The sequence below is a fragment of the Ambystoma mexicanum genome, chromosome 2p (genome assembly GCF_040938575.1).
Source record: "Ambystoma mexicanum isolate Mex_15411 chromosome 2p, UKY_AmexF1_1, whole genome shotgun sequence".
NCBI lineage: Eukaryota > Metazoa > Chordata > Amphibia > Caudata > Ambystomatidae > Ambystoma > Ambystoma mexicanum.
In genome coordinates, this window is record NC_090923.1 from 282,908,391 (window position 1) to 282,932,459 (window position 24,069).

The 24,069-nt window shown below is 46.7% G+C and overlaps 1 protein-coding gene across 5 annotated transcripts in view; it reads right to left on the reverse strand.

Moving 5' to 3' along the window:
* PFKFB4 (6-phosphofructo-2-kinase/fructose-2,6-biphosphatase 4) overlaps nucleotides 1-24,069 on the reverse strand; it is a 632,962-nt gene that overhangs the window by 210,008 nt on the left and 398,885 nt on the right. For all 5 annotated transcript variants that reach the window (XM_069643565.1, XM_069643564.1, XM_069643563.1 and 2 more), the window contains one exon: nucleotides 9,259-9,466. In XM_069643565.1, coding sequence (XP_069499666.1) covers nucleotides 9,259-9,466 — 208 coding nt within the window. The remainder of the gene's footprint in view (nucleotides 1-9,258; nucleotides 9,467-24,069) is intronic.

Genomic DNA, 24,069 nt, shown 5'->3' on the forward strand with positions numbered 1-24,069 from the left:
CTCCTTCGATCGCCACCCCCCCCCACCCCACTCTCCCATGAGGCGAGTTTCCTGTAGCATGACAATTTTAGCCCCATGTCGCTCACAATAATATATTACCTTGCGGGCTTTGCGCGGGTTAAATCCCTGCACATTCCAGGTGATTATCTTATGTGCCATGACTCGGGAGAGGGCTCTGAACATAGGCGACTCCCCCCACCCCACCCCCCAACTCTTGGCCACGTTCACGAAATGCAAATCCTTTTTGAAGTAACCTAAACCAAAAACCCCAGGAACTACCCACCCTCCCCATCCCGCAGACCCCAAACAGTCCCATTTCCACCTCCCCCACCCACAACCAGCAGTTGTAGGTGCCCCCTCCCAAACCCCCCCCACCCCCCATAATACCTCCACCACCCCCCAACAATATTAACATGGGCAACAGCACGGGGCGCTGGACAGCGGTGCCCAAGTGACCTTAATCGTTCGGACCTCGAGGGGAGGATATGTATCTTACATATGCCGCCAGACTTATTCATTATATTGTAGGCAAAGGGTTATCAAGACCAATCGGGAAGAGCCTGCTGAGTGTCTGTTCGACTGATGTCCTCAAACAGAGCAGGAGACATCAAGGCGGATGTCGCTTCATCAGACTTTTCCAATGGTTTGTTGAAGAGTCTCCGTAGATCATCCTGAAGTCAAGGAAGTCGTGCACTGCACCAGGGTCAGTAAAGAAGTGGGTCTGCCCGTTATGTTGAACCCTTAGTTTTGAGGGGTATTGCATTGAATACAGAATCGCTCTGCGCGCTCATTTTGCCGCAATGAAGGACAGGTGGGCTTTCTGGAATGCTGAGCGAAGTCTGGATAGAAAGATACTCCAGCGCTCTCGTAGGTGAGGTCCCCTTGATATGCGGAGTATGGTGTCTCGGTCCCGATAGTTCAGGATTCATGCAATGACAGGGTGAGGGTTCTGATCCGGTCTCGGGGTGATTCGCGACACCCGGTGTGCCCTCTCCACCAGAAATTGGGAGGAAAGGGATGGGCCTTGCAGCACATCCATGATTAATTTCTCCATGAAGACCTCCATATTTTGCTGCGAAATTTATTCCGGGATCCCGACCACTGATATTATTCCTTCTTGACCTCGCCTTTAAGTCCTCGTTCTAGTCTCTTGTGGATTTTACTTCCAGTCACAGTTTCCCAATTGCTTGCAACGTTTCATTACCAGTGTCTTCAAGCGAACTTACACAGGTGTCGACCTCCAAAGGTCCTGCTACTTTCCTTATCTATGCGTTCCTGCATTCGGTCTACTTTATATGCCATTCCATCCAATTTTGTGTTGATGGTAGCGAAGCCAGATCGCATTTCCGCTAGCACCAGACTCCGCTCTGATGGTGGATTGCTCACGCTTGTGCCGGCAGACTGCCTCTTGGGGCTCCGTGGATGACTTTGTGAGGGCTTCCTGTGGTGCAGTCATCTTATTGCTGCCTTTACTTAGCCCCTCCTTTTGGGTGGATGGCAAGCGGGACTGTCCCTTATTTACTTTTGCCATATGGTTTCCAGCGGGGGGCACTTCAGTTGACCCCTGGCCCAGGTCTGAGTCGCATGGGGGTGCAGCCTGGGTGGTTGCCAGGCCTGTAGCAGTTCATAACTGGTGGTCCCTGTGCTGTTCCCGGCATATTAAAAGGGTGTGAGGGGTTCGTCCCTGCTACTAGATCGTTCTACTCGCTTCAGTTGTAGTGACACCTTCGAGGTGGCCTTGTGCTGCCTTGGGGGGGATGACCTATCGTCATTCCTCCGAAATCCAGGTTCCCCCTCCCCGTTCGTCAGTCGTTGCCATTCACGGTTATAGCTAGTTCTTAGCTGGATCGCAGTAAATCACCTATAGCGCCTCCTAGTTAGTATCTGGATTTGCAACCCCCACCCTGTGGCCCGCGCACATCCGGTGGCACCACCTCCTGGTGTTGCTGGGAGGTTTAACTAGGAGATCAGCCCAATATGGGGCGCTGTGGTATTGGGGGGGGGGGGTAACCTGTGTAGGGTGAGCTGCTGGGTGACATCTCACCACCAAGCCTTTTGGGTCTGAGGAGGTGGTCCTGCCGTAGTTGGACTGCCCTGAGCTTCGGCCTGCTACCAGCACGTGATGGGGCCTTCAAATTGTGTTCCCTAGAGCTGGTGGCCACCTTACTAATTGTCACTGGGGAGCTGGGGCTGCAGTGGTTAATGTTGAGGTATTAGCGTGGATCACTGGGAAGCGCCGTCTTCCTGTCTCTCCCCATCCCCGGGGGGGGGGGGGGGGTCGACCAGGGGAGGGTGCTATCCCTTCCCCCCAGCTGCCGAGATAATTGCATGCTAAGATGTGGGGGGCGACCAATGTGGCCCGTGGCCCTGCTCTCGAGTCTTTGAACTCTGCCCCGTTCCTCCCTGCCTCGGACACCGGCCCCCCCTCGCCCAAGATGCAGCGCTCTCCTCGGTCCTGCGCGCATGGGCAGTCCCCCCTAAGCACCCCCACCCCCCCAACCCCCCACCGGCCCCCCAGTGTTGATATTTATCATAGAGTAGCATAAGGCCCCTCCAGAAAGTACTGCTCTGAACTGTGTTCGACAATGTAATACCTTTTATAAAGTGTATACTTGTACTTGTATTTCTGTAACTGAGCATCATTGCATGACTGATAGTGTCTACTACCCTTGAATTACTGATGGTATATCTAACCTGGTTTTACTCCCAACAAATAGATGACTGCCATTCTGAAAGTTTAGGTTTGAATCACCCTAAACTGCTTATTGCTATTCTTGATAAGGTTACATTTTGGAATGTTCAGGTGTATGCAACAAAACTTCCTTTATCACAGACTACTTTCACTCCAGCTCTCTTCCCCTTAGACCTTCTTGCCATCACTGAAACCTAGATTTCTCCATCTGACACTGACACTCTAGCAGCCCTACACGGCTCCAAACAATCCTGCATTCACTCTCCTCGACTGACTTGCAGATATGAGGCAGACACCTACTCTCTTCCCGTCTCAATGCCTCCCAAATCCCCAATGCCACGTCCTCCCTTACCCCTTTTGAATTCACCATCTCTATTGCTCTGCCTCACTCAGATCATATCATCTCTGTCTACGGCCTCATGGTCCCACTGAAGCATTCTTTGATTCCCTTGGGCAACTCCCCGATTCCCTTTCCACTAAACATCACCTCATTCTCATGTGTGACTAACCTTCCCTCTCCAACTACTACTCCGAAATCGGAACTTCAGTCTTTTCTTAGTGACCACACTCTTCATAACCTACCTTCCCACCCACACAGGGGGGTAACCTTTGGATCTTTTTCTTCGTCTCCAACGCTCTCTCAGCCACTAATGCTACTGTCACACCATCCATATCTGATCACTCAATTGTTTCAGCCACCATCTCCTCCCCGCCCTCTGACATTTCCTCAACACTTGCCTCACCCATTACTAAAAAGGAAATGGAAACCTTCTGCTATTCCCCTTTCTCTCCGACCTACAGTTCTCGCTCTCCTCCTTCACACCAGATACCTCTTCCACCAACACTGCCTTCTCCAGCTTCCAATCCCTACTATATCACTCATTCTCCGCTCACTTCCCACTCCTTACTTTCACCCATAAGTCTCAGCGTCCTCAACCATGGGTCATCCCATTCATACGCTCTCTGCACAGACATGTGTCGGCTACTGCACAAATGGAGGTGTACCCACTCACACGAGAACCTGCAACTCCACCTCTCTTCCCTGAACACACTCAAGTCCACTTCTGATAAAGCTAAAAAGGGAATTCTACCTAAGCCTCACTTCAACCATCCTCGCCGGCTACATGGCACCCTAAACTCACTCTTGCTAAGTCTAGGACTTCTTTTTAGACATTTTTTGTATTTGTTTATTGATCAAAAAGTTTAACCTTAACAAAAGAAACAAAATATGAACAACTTCACTAAAATCAGTCAATCATAAGACATATCATAAAACCTTTCACAAAATTAACACATTTACTAACTTCATTTTCTTAAATAATACAATTCATAGTCATTAATAAAATGCATCGTTAGGTTACAAAACTTGTTCCTGCCAAACCTAGGGAGTTCAAAAAATGAACAACCAAACTTGCAATAAAAGACGGATACCCTTGCAAACAAGCCCAAAAGTATCACACTCCAAATCTTCATATTGTGCGAATAGATTTTTGAAGGGAATTGATCTCATACCTCAAGTTTGGGCAATATACCACAAGATGTTCGATCATTTCAAATGTAACTTCCCTTTTGCAAAATCGACAAAATGATCGATCCTGTGGAATTTTCCTCCATCTGTGCATAGTCTTGTGTAATACAAATTCCATCTAAAATGTTGGAAGTCTTACTAACTCTAGGACAAGGAAGCATCTTTAAATGACCAGCTACTATACCCAATTGCTTATGCTCCTAAGCAAGTTATGCTAAACTAGGTAAATTATGTAATAAATTAAGTGTTATACCAGTCATTATTCAGTGTTCTTTTAACAAGCTCAGGATTGTCGATAAGAACAGATCGAGTTAGACCACAGGCATTCAGGATTACCTCACAGCGTTCTTCAAATATTACAAAAGTATTTATATTTTCCATCCTGTTTCCTATGTCCAGATAAAAGGTATTTTCTGTTGGACTCTGAAATCTACGATATAGTGCAAGAACCTGCCAAGTGCCGTTAGTCCTCAGAGAACCAATTCCAAGCTTGTACCGGATGGCTACAGTCGAGACTGCATTCGGGATACCCATTCCTCTGCGCCATATGTAACTCATAAGCCAAGTGCCCATTTCGCAAATAGTTCGACTATTTAAAAGTTTCAGGACAGCTTTCCCAAAAGAATACCTAATCAGGGCAAGGCGAGGGAAACAGTACCTTGTCCTCATGTATATCATTTGTATAAAGAGCTTTTCCTCCTTTTCTCTTAGGTAATTCTTTTTAAAGAGTTTATTCAAGTGACTTAACCGGGAACCCCACATAATTTAAGGAATCAACCCTCTCCAAAAGGTGTATCCTTCAATAACCACCTCTTAACTTACTCCCACCGCCCCCATTTATGAATGTAAGAATTTTAGTTTTCTGAGAATTTATTTTTAAATAATTCTCCTATGGATATCTAGCAAACGCGTCCAATAACCTCTGTAGGCCTACACCCGTACAGTCTGCTAAGATTAAATCGACATAAGCTAGCCAACTAATGGCCAGCACCCCCGTCTCCTGATTTTTGGAGACACAAAAGATGCAGCTTCCAGGCACTCTCCTATATCGGAGAGTAACTGAAAAGATAGGGGGCCGAAATGCACCCCTGTCTAAGGCCATTAGCGCTTGGAATTTTCCGTGAGAGCACTCCTTGATTCATAGATATATGGTTTCATTCAGACACTTATATCTAAATAAGTACATCCAACAGTGCATCAAGAATTTCCCAAGAGTGCAACTTCTGTCAGAGTTTGTTACGGCTGAGCAGGTGAAACGCGAATGATAAATAGATTGCTGCTAAGTGGATATATTTATAGGTTCCCGAGTAAACTAAGCCCTGCAGGCACCCAATAATGAATCCATATGAGTTGGTTCCATGTAATTTTTAACTGCGTCAATTCTTTTTTCTATCCGTCCCCTACTTAACTTGAGAGGCCACTTGTCGCTAAACAATTCAACATATCTTCAGCGTCTGCCTGTAAGAGAATAGCTTTGTGATTTTCCACCCAGTTTTTCAATAAGTTGACCAATTTTAACAATTTGTTATATAATGGAAGACCTCATCTCCCTATTCCGTTGATCAAGATCTGGGTTGTACTGATGGGGTTTCTTATTCATTCCCCCATTCTTTGATTTTCTACCTATTTTCCTTTCAAAAGTTTGGTTGATAACCTGGCCAAAGAACAAGTCAACAATGTCATAAGTGAACATCTTTAACTTCCATTCAAGCAAAGAGGAAGAACAAACATTGGCCATCTCACTATTTAGGTCCTGTAAGGAAAGTATGGTATCAAACAGCGAAGAGAGACAAGTGATCACTGTTCAAGGGTGTTCATTGAACTTCAATGAGTTGGTTGACCACCTGTCTAAACCTAAATCTAAGGATGGGAGAAAGCGAAGACAATCAAAGTAAAAGGGCCTATACTAATAAACCTATTGCCAATCCTTGCTTCTAAATACAAAATGGTGTGGGACAATAGTGTATGCACAAAGAAAAGTGTTCAAGAAAATAATGTCAGGATAGGGGAGCAGTTGGCTTCCCTTCCCCACGTTTTCAGCATGGGGCCAGGTGGCACATTCGAGCTTTGCACACACTGGCTTCTCTGCAGCGAGGATACAGTTCAAAGTATAGGTATTGTGGACTTCTGCCAAAACCTCCTTTCCAATAACAGTCTCTTATTGCAGAAGGCTTGTCGTAACAAACGAGCAGCAAAATTCCTTTCTTATCAGGATTTTAACATGCATAAATTCTCACTTCCAGGATTCATCATGGGTCTCCATCCTTCAGGCTTGGACCCCTTTTTACCACAATGTTCACAACTGCTCTGCCTCGTTCAGGCTGGGACCATGGATCTCCCTCGTTAAGGGTCGGATCCCTTTAGCACAATGTTCTCGTTTGGTCTCCCTCGTTCGGGCACAGAGCAGGTCATCTCACTTTATGTTTTCCTCTTGATATCAAAAATTGAAGACTTTCGAATGTGCGCTAGCTTTTGCGTAAACCACTGCAGGACCAATTCGATTCACTTCACAAAGTTATCAATCTTCTACTTTCATTTCTGCCATTTCTTGGCGGGATACCTTTACAGAGACCTTCGATTGAACATGCACGCAGCCACGGACCACTCGGTCACTGGTATTGTATCTTTTGCATTCAATGTTGAAACGTGCATCAGCAATTAAGCTTTTCTCGCGTCTTGGAGTGCAATGTTAAAATCACTACAGTTCAGGCAAGTAAAAATTGTTTGCACAGATGGATACACACATTAGATGTTTGCTGTTGCAATACTCAGCTAAATAGTAGAACTTTAGATGATAAACTGTTAAGTATAGTGGTGCTTCAGGTTAGCAAATCATTCATCAACCAATATTTACTAAACATGCAATACTAGTAGGTAGGCAACTTTTGGGAAAGCCCTTTAGAAGTTCAACCCTATCTGGGGAATGAGTGTCTCAAAATGTCAGATGGGGACACAATGGGGGGGACCAGTGATCTTTGGGCGGCAGAACAAATGAAGGCAGACGCAATCAATGTTGTCAAATATCAGAAGCAGCTTTTTCTTAACAAGTAACGGAACTGGATTCAGAAAAGGTTCAGGGGACGAGGTAGGTCACCTGAAGATTTACAACCTCTAGGACGGATATCCTTAGGCTTGGTAGAACAAGGTTGGGTTGTCCACCCAAAACTTGACTCAAAGCTCAGGAGGAGTGAACAGCAGCACAACGGCCCAGCTAAGTACCCAGGAGTCAGAAAGTAACTTCATGATGAATAAAAACAAAGTCACCAGGAGGTCCCCACAGGTAGACGACTGCAACACTGGTTTGGGTCTTTGGCCTTTGCGGCTGGAAGGCGATGGAGTAAGAACATTTGGCGGGAGCAGGCGGTTAGACACAGTCACAGGGATGCCCAGGAGGTGATCTTCGCTGCACTTTGTTCTGGAGGCCCAACCCAGGCCTTGTAGCCGTGACTGTTTTCATCTATCAGACTTTCTTCATTCTCTACGTCCTCGACTCTTCTAAAGGGACTTCTATGATTAGGTCGGAGTCTCCGTAGGACCAGAAAGAGGCCCACAGGTTTGTTGCCAGTACCACGTTCGAAGAGAAGAGGCACTGCAGCAGTTCCAGAGGTCCCAGGATATAAGGGTATTGCAGGCTTGGAAGGTCGTAGCAATTCATGGGATAACTGGTCACGAGACTGGTTAGGCCCACCAGACCAAGGGAGGAAGTCATCTGGTCTGGATCTTAACTGTCGCACAGATAGAGCTGGAGCAGCAGCGGTCACTGAGTTCGCTTTGGCGGTCGCTGGAGGTAGCTGCAGACGTTGCCTCTTCTTCGGAATGGATCTTCTAGTGGTTGACTGGCTTCAGCATCAAGACCCTCACCCTTTATGCAGGAAGCCAGTCAATCAACATGCTACATTCAAACTTTGGGCGGTGGTTGTCCCAAGGAGACAGCCAGGCACCCAGTCAGAACTGGATTCTAAGCAGACATACTGGAGAACAAGGACCTGAGGAGTTTCAGTGTCCTCTCAGATACACTGGCACCTCCTGGCGGGAGCCGAAGACTAGGAGTGAGCAGGACTCTCACCCCCTCATCCCTCCACCTAGGTTAGCAGAGGAAGGCTCAAGAAAGGGCAAACACTAGGATTGGTAATAATAATTCCTAGGGTATCGGGAATGTACCACTCATTTGATTCCACCAAATCAATGAGAACATAATGTGCATGGAGTATTCAACTAGACACTAAAACCCAACATCATTTGTTTAACAAACATCTTTAAAACATACAAAGGACAAGTTAAAGACATTCTAATAGAAACCATCACAAAAAGTGGCGAGTGCCTAATGAAGCGTCCCGTGCCTATCACTTGGCAGGTGAATACAAAATGCAAATACAGTACAGAACAATTATATAATCAAAGTACAAAAAAAATGGTAAATACATTTTATGAAGAGCACACGTTTTATAAAACGAAGACCACAAATGTTATCCCCAATAAAGAGTGCCTAATTAACATGTAACTAATGTCCATGTAAGGGCAACAGTACCTATATTACATATGGCGTTCTCAGTGTCCACGAAATAGGACATTGCTAAAACTGCAGCTCCACACCTGAAACAAACACCCCGCTCCACCAACCCCCTACAAAACACCCTGTTGACCTTAACATGGGACAGTCATTATCTTCCCTGCTAAGTGTGGCAATGGGGTTACACATTGGGTTCTTGGTTTGCAGCATTTAGTACCCAACATGAGGAAGAGGTTTTTAAAATAAATTAAACTGACGTATGCCAAATCATACTACTGTCCATCGCTCACTACATGCACAAGTTTAGAATGAGTCATCCTTTGAAATAAAACAGAAACAATATATTTTTTTCCAACAGTTAACGGCAGATTGGTCAAACAAGCTCCTAGAATTCAGATCTACAACTGCCAGAAGTGACAACAAATTGCTATTACAGGAAGATATGCATCCTGAAGCCTAAAAAGAACGATAGTCATGTCCATTCCAACATAAGGATATTAAATAACCGTTATGAGTTTTATAACATACCTCTTTTCCTCGCTGGGATAATCCAGAATCTCCACCTATTTTGCCTTTTAAATTTAATTCACTTTCTCCATGACGACAGAGGTAGATTGAACGAGGAGCAACATGAATATTCATGAGGTAGTATACGATCCGACTCTGAACATGGTCCATGACTTTGTTTACAAGGTAGCGTCTTCCAACATCCATGATTTTAATATACGACAGATTCCTACCGCAAGATAAAGCAAAATAATATTAGTTGCATTTTGGGTTGCTTCAATATACACAAGGCTTACGTGATGCAGCTTCACATAAAAGGCAGAGAACACCCAGCATCCCACTTTTATTTATTTATGGTTTATTTGTATAGCGCCTATACACAGAAGTGTTTCAAAGCACTCAAGGAGGCGGTGGAAGGGGGGGGGGGGGTGATGGACTGTGGAAAATAACAGTCATTCAGAGCCCTGAACTTTCTGAATGATACAGGCCTGCACAGAGCAGGGTAAGTGGAGGAATAAGTGCAAATAATACATAGACATCAAAGTGTTATCTTCACTGTTCTGACAACAATCTGTACTTTTTCAAAGTACCTTACACAAATAGGGTAAGGGTGGGTGGGGGATAGCAGGCGCGTAAGAAAATTAGACTACTGGGCATTACTACGCTCTGAGTAGTTGGCAGTTTTAAGGTATAAGGGAATGGAGAGGAGGATTGAAAACAGAAAGGGGGGACAAAACCACAATACAAGGAGGATAGAAGAGGAGAGTGCTAGCAGAGAGGGTGGGGGGGGAGGAGGAGAAACAGGGGGCAGGAAGTAGAGGTTGCAGATGGCAAAGCTAAATTGATTTATTTTGGACTGTCGGGGTCAAAACACATGCAGCAACTGGGAACAGCTAAACTATTTTAGGCAGGAAAAGGTGAAAAAATGCAGCTACTGAGAGTGAAGGTGGGACAGGAAGAGGGTCGATGAGGTTGGTTGAGGGAACTAACCTTCAGAGAAAAAAGTGATTTCAGGTGTCCAGATGTATGGAGTTCCTCAGCCTCCAAGTGCACGTTGGGGTGTGTAGGAGTGGACCCCCCCCCAGACCCGGACAGGGAGCAGACAGGGCCTAGTTGTGGGCCTTAAGTGGGGGCCGGGGTCCCACTGCCGGCTCCTGTGATTGGAGGGCAAACGTGATTGGAGGGAAAAAAGGACCAGTGTCCCAATCACAGCAGAGATGGTGTGTAGGGGAAGGCACTCGGTGCCTGGCATATACTGCAGCCATGTTGGAAGGTCCCAGCAAACATCGTAGGAGTAGGGCCCAGCTTTTTCTTTTTAATGGACATGTGTTGCAATTACAAACGCGCCTCACACAGAACGATGAAATTTGCACTGGAGCAGCAACCGGAGCGCGCTTGATTTCAAGCTTTTACAGTGCTTGAAACCGAAATGCTGCCTAAGACACGCTAAATGCTATAAGAAAATGTGTAGAATAATTTTACAGACCAGAGCTGAAATACTTATTACTAAGGGTACAAACATAAATCTACAAACATCCATCACTCTAAAACCCTCTTCAAAATGAGGATTAGAGATAATTATGCACTGACTAGCATGAGTGTTAGGAAAGATTTCTCTTTTAGCAACTTATCCTCCATATTTCTATAGACTCTTCTGTCAGTATGTTAGTTACGCCTAGTGTTACATTTGCTTCTGGTTGGATTTGGGTAGTTTGGGTGTGTGTGTCTGAGAGGTTTGGTGTGCTATGCTTGTTAAAAGAAGGGAAGGAGGTGTTAGGATTGGTCTAATTCCCTGTATGCTGGTGCAGTAAAGGAAGGAAGTGTTAGGGTTGGCCTTCCTTCCTGTATGTATGAGGTGTGCTTGGACTGATGTCTATAGAATGTAGGCTGTGAGCGTGGAATGGTGAGGAAGGAATGCTTGTGGATGAATATTGCACTTCCTGAGGAAGGCAGTGAAATGTTATGGTGGAAGGTGGTGTAGGGTTCTGGAAGGGAGTGTGCGGGAGCTGGAGAAAGTCAGTTGGAAGGAGAGCAGCCAGAAGACGGTTGGGGGTCTTTACATATGTACATGTACTTATCTTGGTAATCAAACCTTGTTACCATACAACATGTGGCGGCTTGTCATTACAATGGCGATGAGGATTTGAAAAGATCAAGCGAGAACCCCAGCCGTGAAAACTAGAGTGCCGTGAGAGGTTGGAAGGAGCAGTTCCAAGCGAAGGAGGCAGACTTAAGGCGGAGAACACCTGACTTGGAAGGCAGAGGAACGAAACGGCCTACTGGCAGCTCAGGAATTCGGCCGTGTGAGGGACAAGCAATTCACTTTTCGAATTTTGTATGCTCAACAAGTGCACTTCGGTGGTGCGGGAGGTATGTTTGGATTTCGGATTTCTGTGTGTGCGATTTCCGGGTAGTGTTTTTTGGGCCAACTGCTCAGTGCCTCTTACCGCATCATTTAAACGTGCGAGGGCGTCCGCGTGAAGCCTGGTGCTATTCCAAAGTTCTTGGGTTCTAGGCTGCTGTATCAAGGGAGGAGGGTTGGCCGATCGAAGCGTAGTGCACATACGCGCCAGCAACGCTTGCCATTTGTTTCCGCATTGTGATGCAACGTCATATTGCCCGGCTTGTATTACGCTCCTCGGCAGCAGAGAAGAGTGCGTAAAGCAACCGAGGCAGGAAAATAGCCCCAGGATTTTGCGGAACTCATCCACCGCACCAGGTACGCCCAGGGTCCAACTGGGGAGGCGTGCACGTCCCGGGTGAGGGATTTATTGCTGTATGTTTGTAATCCACTTGGAAAAGTGGAAAGGCTTTGGATTTTGTCCTGTCGTTTTCAGCAGGACAGCCATCGATTTTGCATTCTGATAAATAGTACAACGTGATGAACAGCGATATTCGAGTACAAGAGAGTGAAACATGGCTATGACAGGAGTGCCTGGCCCATACATGTTCATGCCCAGCACAGGCCCTTCTATAATAAAATGGGCAGTATGGAAAAAAGGTTTCTCGCATTATAGTAAAGCAGCTTGTGGAAACAGCCCATCAGCTGAACGTAAGGTGTCCACGTTAATGAATTTTATTGGTTATGATGGACAATGACTTAAATGTCCCTGACACCAGGTATACGTACCGGCAGCTGCTCCAGAATATTGGCCCCAATATGGAGATGGTTCCACCACCCCCCGCAATTCAGTGGTGACAAAACAAGGCCAATATGAGCCCACATAGGAGAAAAAACCAGAACTGCAAACCGAGGCAAAAACACCACGAGACGAACCAGCGAGGCAGAGAGGGACTCCCAGCGCAGCCGTACAGGCGTAATGGAGCAAAGCCGCCACAGAGTGCGCTGCAGAAGAACACCTGTCCCTCGGGTGCTGATATGATATGATATGGTATTTGTAACGCGCCTATACACAAGTGTTTCAATGAGGAAAAGGGCACCAAGAAGCCAGAGGAGAACCAGGCAGAAGTACCGGCAGAGCTGGAAAAGGCAGCGGCAGGCATCCGGCAAAGGACCGCAGAAACTCTGCCCCTAAAGCAAGGAGGTTCGGGAGGGAGGCAAACGCTCTAGTAGACTCCCCCTGCCACGGGGTGCGGAGGTGCGAAGCTCTGCCCTAGCAAGCGGGGAGGAACACCGCGAGCTCCACCAGTGGAGGTGGTGGAACATGCCGGAGAGGCCACAGAGCAACAAAAAAACAGGGGAGTGCTGCATCTAGGGGAGGCGAGGGGTAAGCATCAACAGCAGTGCTGCAGGCGAACCCGTAAGGAACATTTTTGGGCTGCGCACACACGAGGTGCACAGATTAAAGGATTAGTACGCTCTCACATTCCAGCCCCTCAGCTAAGTCAGCAATTAAATAAAAAGGCATGCACACCAACAACAGGGGTTGAGTTGAGGGCCATAGCGCAAGGCCTACCAAAGAAAGGTACCCAGTCTGGAGAAGGGGGGATACAGGGCCCCCCCCCCGCCGCTCACCCCTGAAGGCTTACTTAGGGGCAACTTTGGCTCTGCCCAGCAAGGGATGAGGGGATACAACACAAGCGGCCCGGTAAAAATTGCCTCACCTACTCTAGGTCTAGACCCCCGGACCCCAATGCAGTCCCTCCGCCTACGGGGGCATGGAGAACGGACTAAGACTGAAACCTGCATCAAGCAGGGGTGAGGGGCAACAATAAAGCCAAGACAAGGGGCCGGAGGGCACCTGGGAGTGAATCGCACATAGGTCTGTGCTCTACTGGGTGGGGGACTACAAGGAGACTACCCCCAGATCCCCAGGAAGACAGGAGAGCCAAAGACTCAATCAAAATTAGATAAGCTGCAGGTAGCGGAGCAGGGGGAGCCTCTACGGGGACAAGGAAGGTGAATATTAGCATACCAGGCTTGGCTACCTGAGAGCCCAAAACCCTGTCAAGGGATAAAGGCAAGAGCGGCGACAGGCAAAGAGACAGGCTTGAAGGAGAAGGACCCCAGATGACAACCAAGCCGAAGGGGAGACCACTGAGGGCACTGCCTCCGTCAGGGGAAGCACAAGGCACTCCCTCTTCAACGTGGCCCTCAGCGGATCCAGCTAACAACATGCGAAAGGGCAATCCGGTCTGACCGGCAGAGAGGAAAGCTCAGGAGGCGGAGGAGAGCCTGGCGCCAATGACGAGACAGGACTTCACGGGGGAAATGCAGGCGCTCCAGGAGTCATTGGCAAAGATATTTCAGGACCAGTTTCAATTAATGCACGTCGACTTGAACTCAGCCCTGGGTGAAATGAAGCAGGACATAGGCCAACTTGGGCTGCACAGACATTCTTGAGAAGGGGCTACAGAAGGTAGACAAGGAAACCACTCTGAACAGTGAAGCAATTGAACGCCTAGATGTAGCAATTCAAAATATGGAACTGCAACTCGAAAATATGGAGAATAGGTCCCGTAGAATCAACATTAGAATCAAGCACCTACCGGAATCGATTCAGGACAAGAACTTGAAAGAAGTGACAAGGAATATTTGCAGAACTACTGGGGGACCAGCAGCCAGGGGACATGGAACTGGATCGCATCCACAGAGTGAGTCGTCAAAATAAGGGACCCAACGCACGACCCCAAGATGTCCTGGCGGCCTTCGCCAGATATGGTAAAAATGAGGCTGTTAGAAGAGCATCAAGGGCCTAAGAACCAGTAATGTACATGGGGGCAAAGCTTGAGCTACATCAGGACTTTGGGAACAGTACCCTGGTCAAGCGACGCCTCATGAGCCCAATCATTAAGGAACTTGTCAAAAGGAACAAAGTACAAATGGACTTTCCCCTTTGGTTTGGTGGTTGATTGAAAGGGAACCCAAAGTAGAGTGACCACCCGCAAGCAACTAGGGGAGGGACCCCCAACGCAGGGGCATAGACCCCGGGAGTGGTCGATAGGGGGGGGAAGACTTAGAGGGGAGGGCCCCTGAGAAGACCGCCCCCGAGGGACAGAGAATGGCAAACAGGTCTGGGGTCCACAGCACATTAACAGGGGGGGGGGGGTAAGGTACATTTGAAGGCGAGACAGGGGTGGTGGACACTTGAAAATATAGAGCACCTGGCGGGCGGAGAAGCTTGCGTCGGCCCCAACTAAAGTAGGAGGAATAGCCTTGGCAATCAAAAGCAATCTAGATTTCAGAGTTTCGGGAACATACGCAGACACATATTACTCAAAGGGGAATGCATGGGAAGGGATTACACCCTTGCGTCGGTCTATGCACCCAACACGAGCCAAGAACGCTTTCTGAATGACATGCTGGGGTGCTCTAGGCATTTGCAAGCAGCCAGATTATTAAGATGGGAGACCTTAATCTTGCCTGGCAGAAGGGACAGGACCGAACATCTTAAAGGGGAAGGTCGGGCGGGAGCTGTCTCAATGCCCCACCTAAGAGACAGATTTCCCTCCGTGGGGCTGAAAGATACCTGGTGAGCAATGAAGGGGGAAGGGAGGGGTGGGGGACACCATCAGTAGTCTACGGAACGCAATTGAGAATAGACTACATCTGGGTGTCGGCAAACTGGGTAGAGTGGAGATGGGTCCACTGGTGATAGCGGACCATAAAATCGTATCCATGAGAATTAACCTCCAGGGATGAATTGCGGGAGTATGTAAATGGAAGTTCCCGGGGGATCCTATTAGAGATGCCATGATCCGGGAGGAACTGGGGGACAAGATCAAGGCATACTTTGAGACTAACAAGAGGCGACACACAAGTAACAGTATGAGACTGGATGATTTCAAAGCAACAAGGAGGGGAGAGCTGAGAACGACAAAGGCGCTCAGGGACAAATCAATGAGCCCTAGAGACGCAATTGGAAAGGGAGGTGGAAGGGACCAGAACCCAGGTAGGCGCTACACCCAGGAGAGTGTCGCTCAAAGCATATAGGCAGGCAGTGGGCCAGTTGAACGTCTTTAGAAATAAGAAAGCCGAAGGGGCCTTGCTTTTAGTCAGGCAGAAATATTACGCTAAAGCCAATAAGGCAGACAGTATTTTAGCTCGTCTATTGGGAGGGGCGGGAGCCCAGAACACTGACTGCAGTAAGGGATGAAAGGGGGGGGGGGGGAAAGACGCCACACCCGCACAGAAGAAATACAAGACTGCTAGGCATTACGAGGCCCTATGCATCCCAGACTCTACAGTCAGAGGCGCAGGGAGACTACTTGAAGGGAATCCAGCTCCCCAAAGTAGACTCAGAGACAACGGAAGCCCTGAGAAGGGAGATAAACGAGGAGGAGGTTTCCCAAACAATAGCTAACCTACCACTAAAACAAGGCCCCGGGGCCGGATGGCTTTACAGCAGCCTTTCACAAAGCATACGCATCGCTCCTTGCGCACCACCTGACCCTCCTGTATAACACTTTCAAGTAAGTGGGCGGCATCACCCAGTCTATGGAGGAGGCTAAAATCATCCTACTTCCAAAACCCAACTAATACCCCACGGCATGCTCTTCGTATTGGCCGATAGACCTTAGCAACAGAGATGCCAACATTTACACCAAAATCCTGGCAAATAGACTAGAGGGCTTCCTCCCGGCGCTGATCCATCCGGTTCATGCAGGCTTTGTTTTGGGCAGACAAACGGCAGACAATATAAGAAGGGTGGCCCCACCTAGTCAGGTTATAAGAGAATGGTTCTCGGGGAGCGAGGAGAAACAATGGAGTAAAATGGATAGGGCAGTCGCCCAACATGACCTGAGGGACGTCCTATGGTTACCAAAGCACCGGAGGCCGGCGCACATGTACAAGAGCGCCATTACCAAGGAACTGGCAGACACATGGGATAAGGTAGTGAGGACACAGGGAATAACGTCCTTCCCGTTCCATTTTACACCAATATTTGGCGATGGGGATTTTTCCCTGGGCTTGGAGCGGGGGGCTTTTAGTAAATGGAAAGAAGGGGAATGTAGGTGCATTAAGGCATTAAGACATGTTCCAAGACAAAGGATCCGCACATACCTAAAACGTAAGCAGGCATTTGGGATTGGAGAAGAGGAGAGATCGTTATTTCCTAATCTGACATTAAAAGGTGACAATGAGGCAAACCACCCCTTTGGAAAGATTCCTCTTCAGCAAGAACAGCTCTAGGGGCCCGATCTCAAATATTTACAGAATTCTGGAGCACACTTGCCCCCCCTTTGCCGCCTGCTGCCCATCCAGAGTAAAATGACCATATGGTGAAGTGGGAGCAGATTATGGGTGAAGAAATTGAAAGCGAACAGTGGGAAAAGCTCAGGAGGATAACCGCAGTGTTGCTATTTGCTAGAGACGCGAGGAGCTGAAACCGCGAAGTGCAGCTGAATTGAAGTCTGCCCATTGCTGCCACCGACCTCATTGTAGTGCAGGAGTCCCCAGACGTCCTCCCTCTTGTCCCCACGAATGAGGCCTAGGAACAGTATCTGCAGACCTACACATGAACAGAAGCCAGCTGGAACCATTTATTTTAACCAAAGGTACTGTAAAACTAAGGGGATTTACCTCTCATCATGTAGCCTTACTCGTTCTCAGTTGAGAATGGTCTTGCTTGCTTTTGCAGAGTTGCTTGCAGCTTTGCTCCTCACAAGCCTCCCAGCTTGTGGCCCTACAGTGATTCTGCCTTTTTCTACAAACCCTTCTAAAACATTGTGCAAGACTTTACTTGTCTACAAGAAGGCTCCAGCTCACCTAGACTTGTTCTCATTTAACATTGGCTGGCCTGGCTCCCTGTACGACTCTTCCTATCTCTGACTTTGTACTTTATCTTTCCTCCAGGAAAGGGTTAATCTACTTTGCATTGGGCGTTAAAACGTACTTACTTGCTTCAAAATATTTGTGTAACCTTTGTTTTATTCGCAAACCCTTTTCTTTGACAACAAACTCAGTATTGCTCTAAATGTACCAGTGATATATTAATGTCCGCAGTGTCCTAGTTATTTAAGTCACCTCGGGGTGTAGGCACCTTCTGTATGCCATCCCAAATGGGTATTTGCCGATTTAGAGAAGCTAAGAGTGCGGATTTTGAGGTGTGTGTTGCTTATATATTGCTCCCTTCTGAAGGCGTATTCAACTGACAAACACATTAATAATTGTTTAATTAAGAAACCTTGAGTGCAAGTGTGTTTGAATACTTGTCACTGTGAATCTCTGTGTAAAGTCACACTGCTCACATTGAGCCCTCTTGAGATGAGCCTGGCTCCTCAGCCACACTACCAACCTGTGTAGTACATATTTATAGCAAAGGTTGGGTTCCTATTGCCAGGAGGGTCTACCAAAGGGTACTGCACACAATCTTGACTAACAGCCTTGGTGAACTGGACGAGAGGATCCCCAACCATATAAAATCACCCCCAAAGCTTCCCAGGAATCACGCAAGGCTTAAGGTGGGTAATACCCAAGCCATCACTGTACCTCAGCGGAGAACAGTAGTTTGCAGCAGGAAGTATTCAGGATCTGCAGCTGAAAAAACATTGTCCTTGAATTCCTGAATTCGTGGTGACTGTAGAAAGGACACTGGAAGGGAATTTGCAGCAGGGATCCACAGAGAAGACTCCAGGCAAGAGTTTCTTCGATGCTGGTTACGGCTCTGGTTTTGGCACCCTTTTCAGGAGGCAGGAGAAGACTGAATAACACTGGTCAGATTCTCGTCGCTAATCTGAGCTAGCACTCTGGTGAGCGGACTTCAAAGACTCTGGAGGTCCAGCAGGATGCCCATAAAGACGAGAACCACCGCGGTTGAGGTTTTGTCTTCGGAAGGAATCCTTTGTATTCTCTGCAGAGGCTCCAGAGTGTCTGAGAATGCAAGAAGAGAGGGAGCAATCCAAAACTCTGCAGCTCTTTGTCCTTCACCTTGCCCGATAGGAACCAGTTTTCAATGGGGGGCAGACTGCCCCCTTTCCGTAAACTGCAGGGAGAGTTTGAATACTTTGTGTTGTAGTTCCGGATACTCAGGTTCTGGAAGTTGCTGACAAGTCAACCACTAGAGCTGAATCCAACGAGAAAGATGAAGATAAGACATCTGTAGTGATTTGCAGCAACCGGCGAGCCCGCTGTGTACCTGGAGCCTAATGTGACCCTTCCTGTCAGTCAACTTGGGGGTCCTGAATGCAATGAGGGGCTGGTGTGTTCTACTAGCCTGAACAAGACCTGCAAAACGAGTCATCCCTCAACACGCTGTGACCTTCCGAGGTGCAAACCGCCAATACCAGGGGACCTCGAGCTTGAGTGCAGTGCATGGTCTTCCAAAGCCTGAATCCATCCGAAAATTTGGTGAACTACTGCTGGGCTTCCAGAGACATGATTCGAATCCCTGAAGTCCCCTTACCAGAATGCAGGACCGAGAGTGATGAGAATCTAACCAGCGATATTCGTCCTTCATCTGGTTCCTGTGAAAAGACACCAAAGCCACGAGAAACCGGGATGAATCCTTTTTGGAAGTCTCCTTTGGCAACTGCTGATGAAAGTTCCCATCCAGTGTCCGTTTCTTCACTCTGCCGACCAAGAATCCAGGGACCAGGTCCTGTGCTGCAGCAGACTGAAGGCATCTACCCATAAGCTCTTCTTTTCTCCTAAGGTACTGTTTGCGCTTGGGTAATACTAACCTTAAGTCATGTGTGAATCCTGTGTGGCTGAGTGGGTGATGTGTGTTTGGGAGTTTGTCCATACACCTTGCCCAGGCCTAATGCTGGGGAACCTTCCGTGAAGTCCCTGAACACTTTAAACTAACTCTGAAGTTATCCTCTGGAACTCTGACTTTCCTGCAACTGAACCTATCCTGACCGGTCTACAGCTTGCTCCTAGACCACTAAAGTCCACTTTCTGCCTCTGCGATCACTAATGCTTAGAATAGGGAAGGACTACAAAGGGTAAGGTTGCTGTCTTGAAAAGCAAAATACATGTAAAGGTATTTACTTGTAAATGAGTTGGTGTTGTAACTATCTCTGAGAAATAAGCTACAAAGCGTTACAAAAGTTATTACTTACCCTTAAGTTGCTTGTTGCACCTTTAAAAAAGTATAGAAGTTGCTTCACATACTTTGAATAGGGTTCTAGTCTTCTTCAAAGTAATTTTGTTGGTACTTTTTTATGAATCTTAACTGAATGAGTGTAAAAGCTTACACTAGGTCTACCTTCCTTGAATAACGGATTGTCAATCTTAAAGTGTACTAATAGGTTTTGCTTTCCCGGTTCTGCTTAGTGCATTTCTAAAACAGTATTGAGTTAATACTTGTCTTGGATTTGCTTGTAGCCCCTCTGAAAAGTATATAGGTCCTTACTTGCCTTGAACTGCCTATTGCCGTTCTTAAAGGTCTGCTATAGTTCTTATTTAACTTAGAATTGTATAATACACTTCTGAAAATTATCTTCAACCATCTATTCCTGGATTAGTAATAGTGTAAAGGTTATACTGGCCTTGAATAGCTGTTGCTTTTCTAAACTTCTAACACTGGGGTCCCTGAACTGTTCTAGGTCTTTTCTAAAAACGTTATAAACGTTTCTGTGCTAATTGTTGGTGCAAGCCACTACTAGTTAGAGTGGAACGGTCATTTCTCTAACAAGTGTGGGCGTGAGCTACTACTATTGAAGAATTGAAGAAATCACTTGAAAAAGCGTTGCTTATGTTTTTTATAATTGGGTTTATATGCTTTTATAGTACTTACCCAAGATTTATCTTGGCCTACTTGTATTTAAATAAATCATTTATTTTTACAATACATAATGTTTCAATGGACCATATGTAGGCTACAATTTCTTTTTACCAAGCTACAGCCCCCTCTCCCCAAGATCAGCCTAGCTGCTCAAATGTTCCCAGGTGGTACAGCTTTATACTAAGAGTGGAGTTTTGTACTGCCCCAGATGTGGTTTTATGAAACCCTTAGTCGGGCTTTAGAAAACCTTTACTAACAGTCACCCCAAACACTTCCTTGCACTACTCAATGGATCTAGTTTTCCCACCCTTTGAACATATTTCAAAGGAATTCTCATTCTCCCTTCATGTTTTAAATGAACCCCACTCCTAGGCTATATAGAAATGATGGTTAAAATGTATTCGTTTGTGGTTCCAGGAACGAGGCCACTGCAATTTATTTGCAAAAAGCCCAACATCTTGGCACATGCCATTACGGGGGAGTTCATACATTGCTCTTAGTCTAGGCTTGGTAGCCATGTCATGTTGCACAATGGTTTTCCACAGTCTCATCTATATTTTTCTAGGTATTCAAGGACTTAGTGCTACTACCCTCGTGCAAAAACCACAACTGAGAAACTTGGAAGTATCGTAGAATATGTTGAAATGCGAGCACACCCTCCCCCCACTTGCGCCACCCAACAACCCCCCTTTGACCCAAACCTAAAATAGCAGCTCTGGGGACTGTGCACCAAGTCCTTCCAAACAAAAACAAATACATGTTGTCAAACCTTCCTGAGAATTAAAACTAGGACCATTATTGGGAGAGCTTGAAAAAGACATTATTCAGGGAACTATGTTCATTTTAATTGAAGTGACCTTGCCAAACCGGGATATTGCTTAGGTCTTTTAACGTGCAATGTTTGATTTGACTGATGCTAAGAGGTCCAGATGGTTTGCCTAATAAAGGGTTAAAACGCAGTGGGTAAGAAATGCTCAAATATATTATTTAATTGGACTTATATCTAAAACTTGTTGTTCTCCATTCAACATCCATGGACACATTCAAAGCCTCACTTCTAACTTTAGAGGAGGTCGAATGTAAAAATGTCATCACTGGCAAATAAAATCAATTTTGTGCTTTTGAATGGTTTTGCGAATACCGTGGATCTGACTCACAGCATTAGCCAATGGCTTGAAAGTCTCGGCAAACAGGAGGGCGAAAGGGGACAACATTGCCTGATCACCCTAGCCTCACTGATAGATAGCCCTCAACCAATACCTTCACAGAAGCACATGCATACATCGTGAAAACATCACATGCTTTAACAAAAGCTCCTCGAGGAGGTAAAATGCTTTTTCCATATCAAGGGCCAACAGAAATGCAGCGAGTCACTTCTTTCTGGCTGTATTTTTCAGACTTCTTATGTTTCGAACACCAAATGCTTACTGGCCCATCACTAATTCTGGACTGGTCAACACCCACAAAGTCTGGGAGAACATTTTTAAGACTATTCGCCAATATGTATGCGTATAATGTTACATCTGTATGGAGGGCCGCGATAGAGTGATAGGCACGCCAGTACTTAGGATTGCTGCCCAGTTTGTAAAGAACCACGATCCTCGCTACATCAAGTCCATAATTCGCATATTGCCCAAACGTATCGTCCAGCAGTGTGTTCTCATTCTTAGCTGAGGCACCAGTGATTTTTATTTTTTTTATTTTTATATGTAATAAAATGATTCAATGTGATTCAATAAAAGTGGGACTAATAATTGCATAATAAACCATTTATACAAAATAAATAAAGACATAACCATGGTGCATTCTTTTTTTTTCCAGAGACTTTACCACTACTAGGATTTCTTTCTTCGATATGATGCTATTCAAAGATTTTCCGTTGTTCCCCCGAGATAACAACGCAGCTGTTCCGGTCATTTATACCCACTATTTCCAGTTTCTCCAAGTTGTAAAGCGCTCCATAACATTTGTGAAATCTGACAACCCAACTATACCTGCAGATCATAGTATTAGTTTGGCAACTCTGTATATGGCAGTGAGCTAATTCCGTTTTCCAGTATGCAGAACCCCAGTATACTTCAAGGTTAATGTTAAACATTCCCAATATGCCAGTTTGCAAAATCCCAAAATATATCCAGTCTAGAAAATCAAATCCATATATAAAAGCAGTTTGATAATCCCAGCATATAAACAATTTGTAAAAGCCCAGTATATTACCAGCATATAACACATTTTGCACAGTGTGTAATCATATTGTTCAGTATAAATAGTTCCAGCATAATCACACTTTAAAACTACACAATTACAGTAAGCTCAGTTTATAATTACGCAATGCCAGCTTGCCTTGTTTGCAAATATTCAAAGATTAGCCAATCCAATTTCCGTGTATCCCCACCCCCCCTTCGCGCTCACAGGTGTTGCCCGTTTTGCTTGATTCTACTACCCTGCTCCACACCCCTCCTCCCGCCTACTTCTGCAGGAGTCTGTCCTGATGTTCTGATCTCCTCTGACCTTCCCCCTCTATCCCTCTCTCCACTTCTCTCCTGGAGTGATCACTTTCTCCTTTCCTCCCACCTCACCCTCCCTACCCTGCAGGCCAAGCCACCTCCATCACTGCCACCCACCTTCTCGGTCATCCGACCCATGAAACGTGTGTCAGTTGAGGCTTTCGCTGCCACCTTTTCATTCCTCTTCCCCCTCTGGCTGACTCTCAACCTGACAGTCCTCTGTGCGCTTCTATATCTGATACTCTTGATATCCTTGCCCCTGTCATGAGAATCCGCCTGAAGCCCAAAGCCAAGTGTAACTCCTGTTATGCCCCAGACCTCGTCACCCTAAAACACAGGTGTAGGGTGGCCGAGAGGAAATGGCGTGCTTCAAGTTCATCCTCTGACAAACTGGTCTGCTGCCTGCTGCAAAGGCAATACCGGCTCTCCGTCCTCACCAAGAAGAGCGCCCATATCCAAGCCTGTATCTTTGCGGCATTTAACAACTCGGCTGAACTCTTTAAAATCTGCAAGGAACTGGCCAATCCTGCCGCAGTCTACCTCTCCTGTCACTTCCCAGGCCCTCTGCACAGCACTGGCTTCTAATTTCATTTCTAAAACTCAGGACATCCTGCCTTCTCTCTCTCCTCCTTTCACCCCCCCCCCTATACTCCATGCTCTTCCTCTGGCCCTTCCTCAGCCACCCCTCCTCCCTCGTTCCCGGCCTTTACCCTTTTCTCTGCAGACGAGGTTTCAAGACAAGTCCGATCTATGAAAGTCTCGTCAAAACAGGTTCACCCCTGTTCCTCCAAAACTATCAAGGACCACAGACTCCCTGGCTCCTGCCCTGGCTGATTTCTGCAACCACTCCTTCGCCATTGAAGTCTTCCCTTCCCCCGTGAAGCACTCCCTTGTGCACCCTCTTCTTAAGAAACCCTCTGCAGACCCCTCCTGCCCAGCTAACTATCACCCAATCTCCATCACTCCCTTCCTGGGCAAGCTCCTGGAGAAACTGGCCATCTCCAAGCTCAATCTCCACACTGAATCTGTTGGTTGTCTTCATGACCATCAGTCTGGATTCAGAGCTGCCAGAAGCATGGAAACTGCTCTCCTGAACATCCGTGAAGACTTGCTCACCAACCTTGACTAATACCCCGTGCGTGCTCATCTTGCTTGACATCTCTCATGCCTTTGGCACTGTCAACCATGCCATCCTG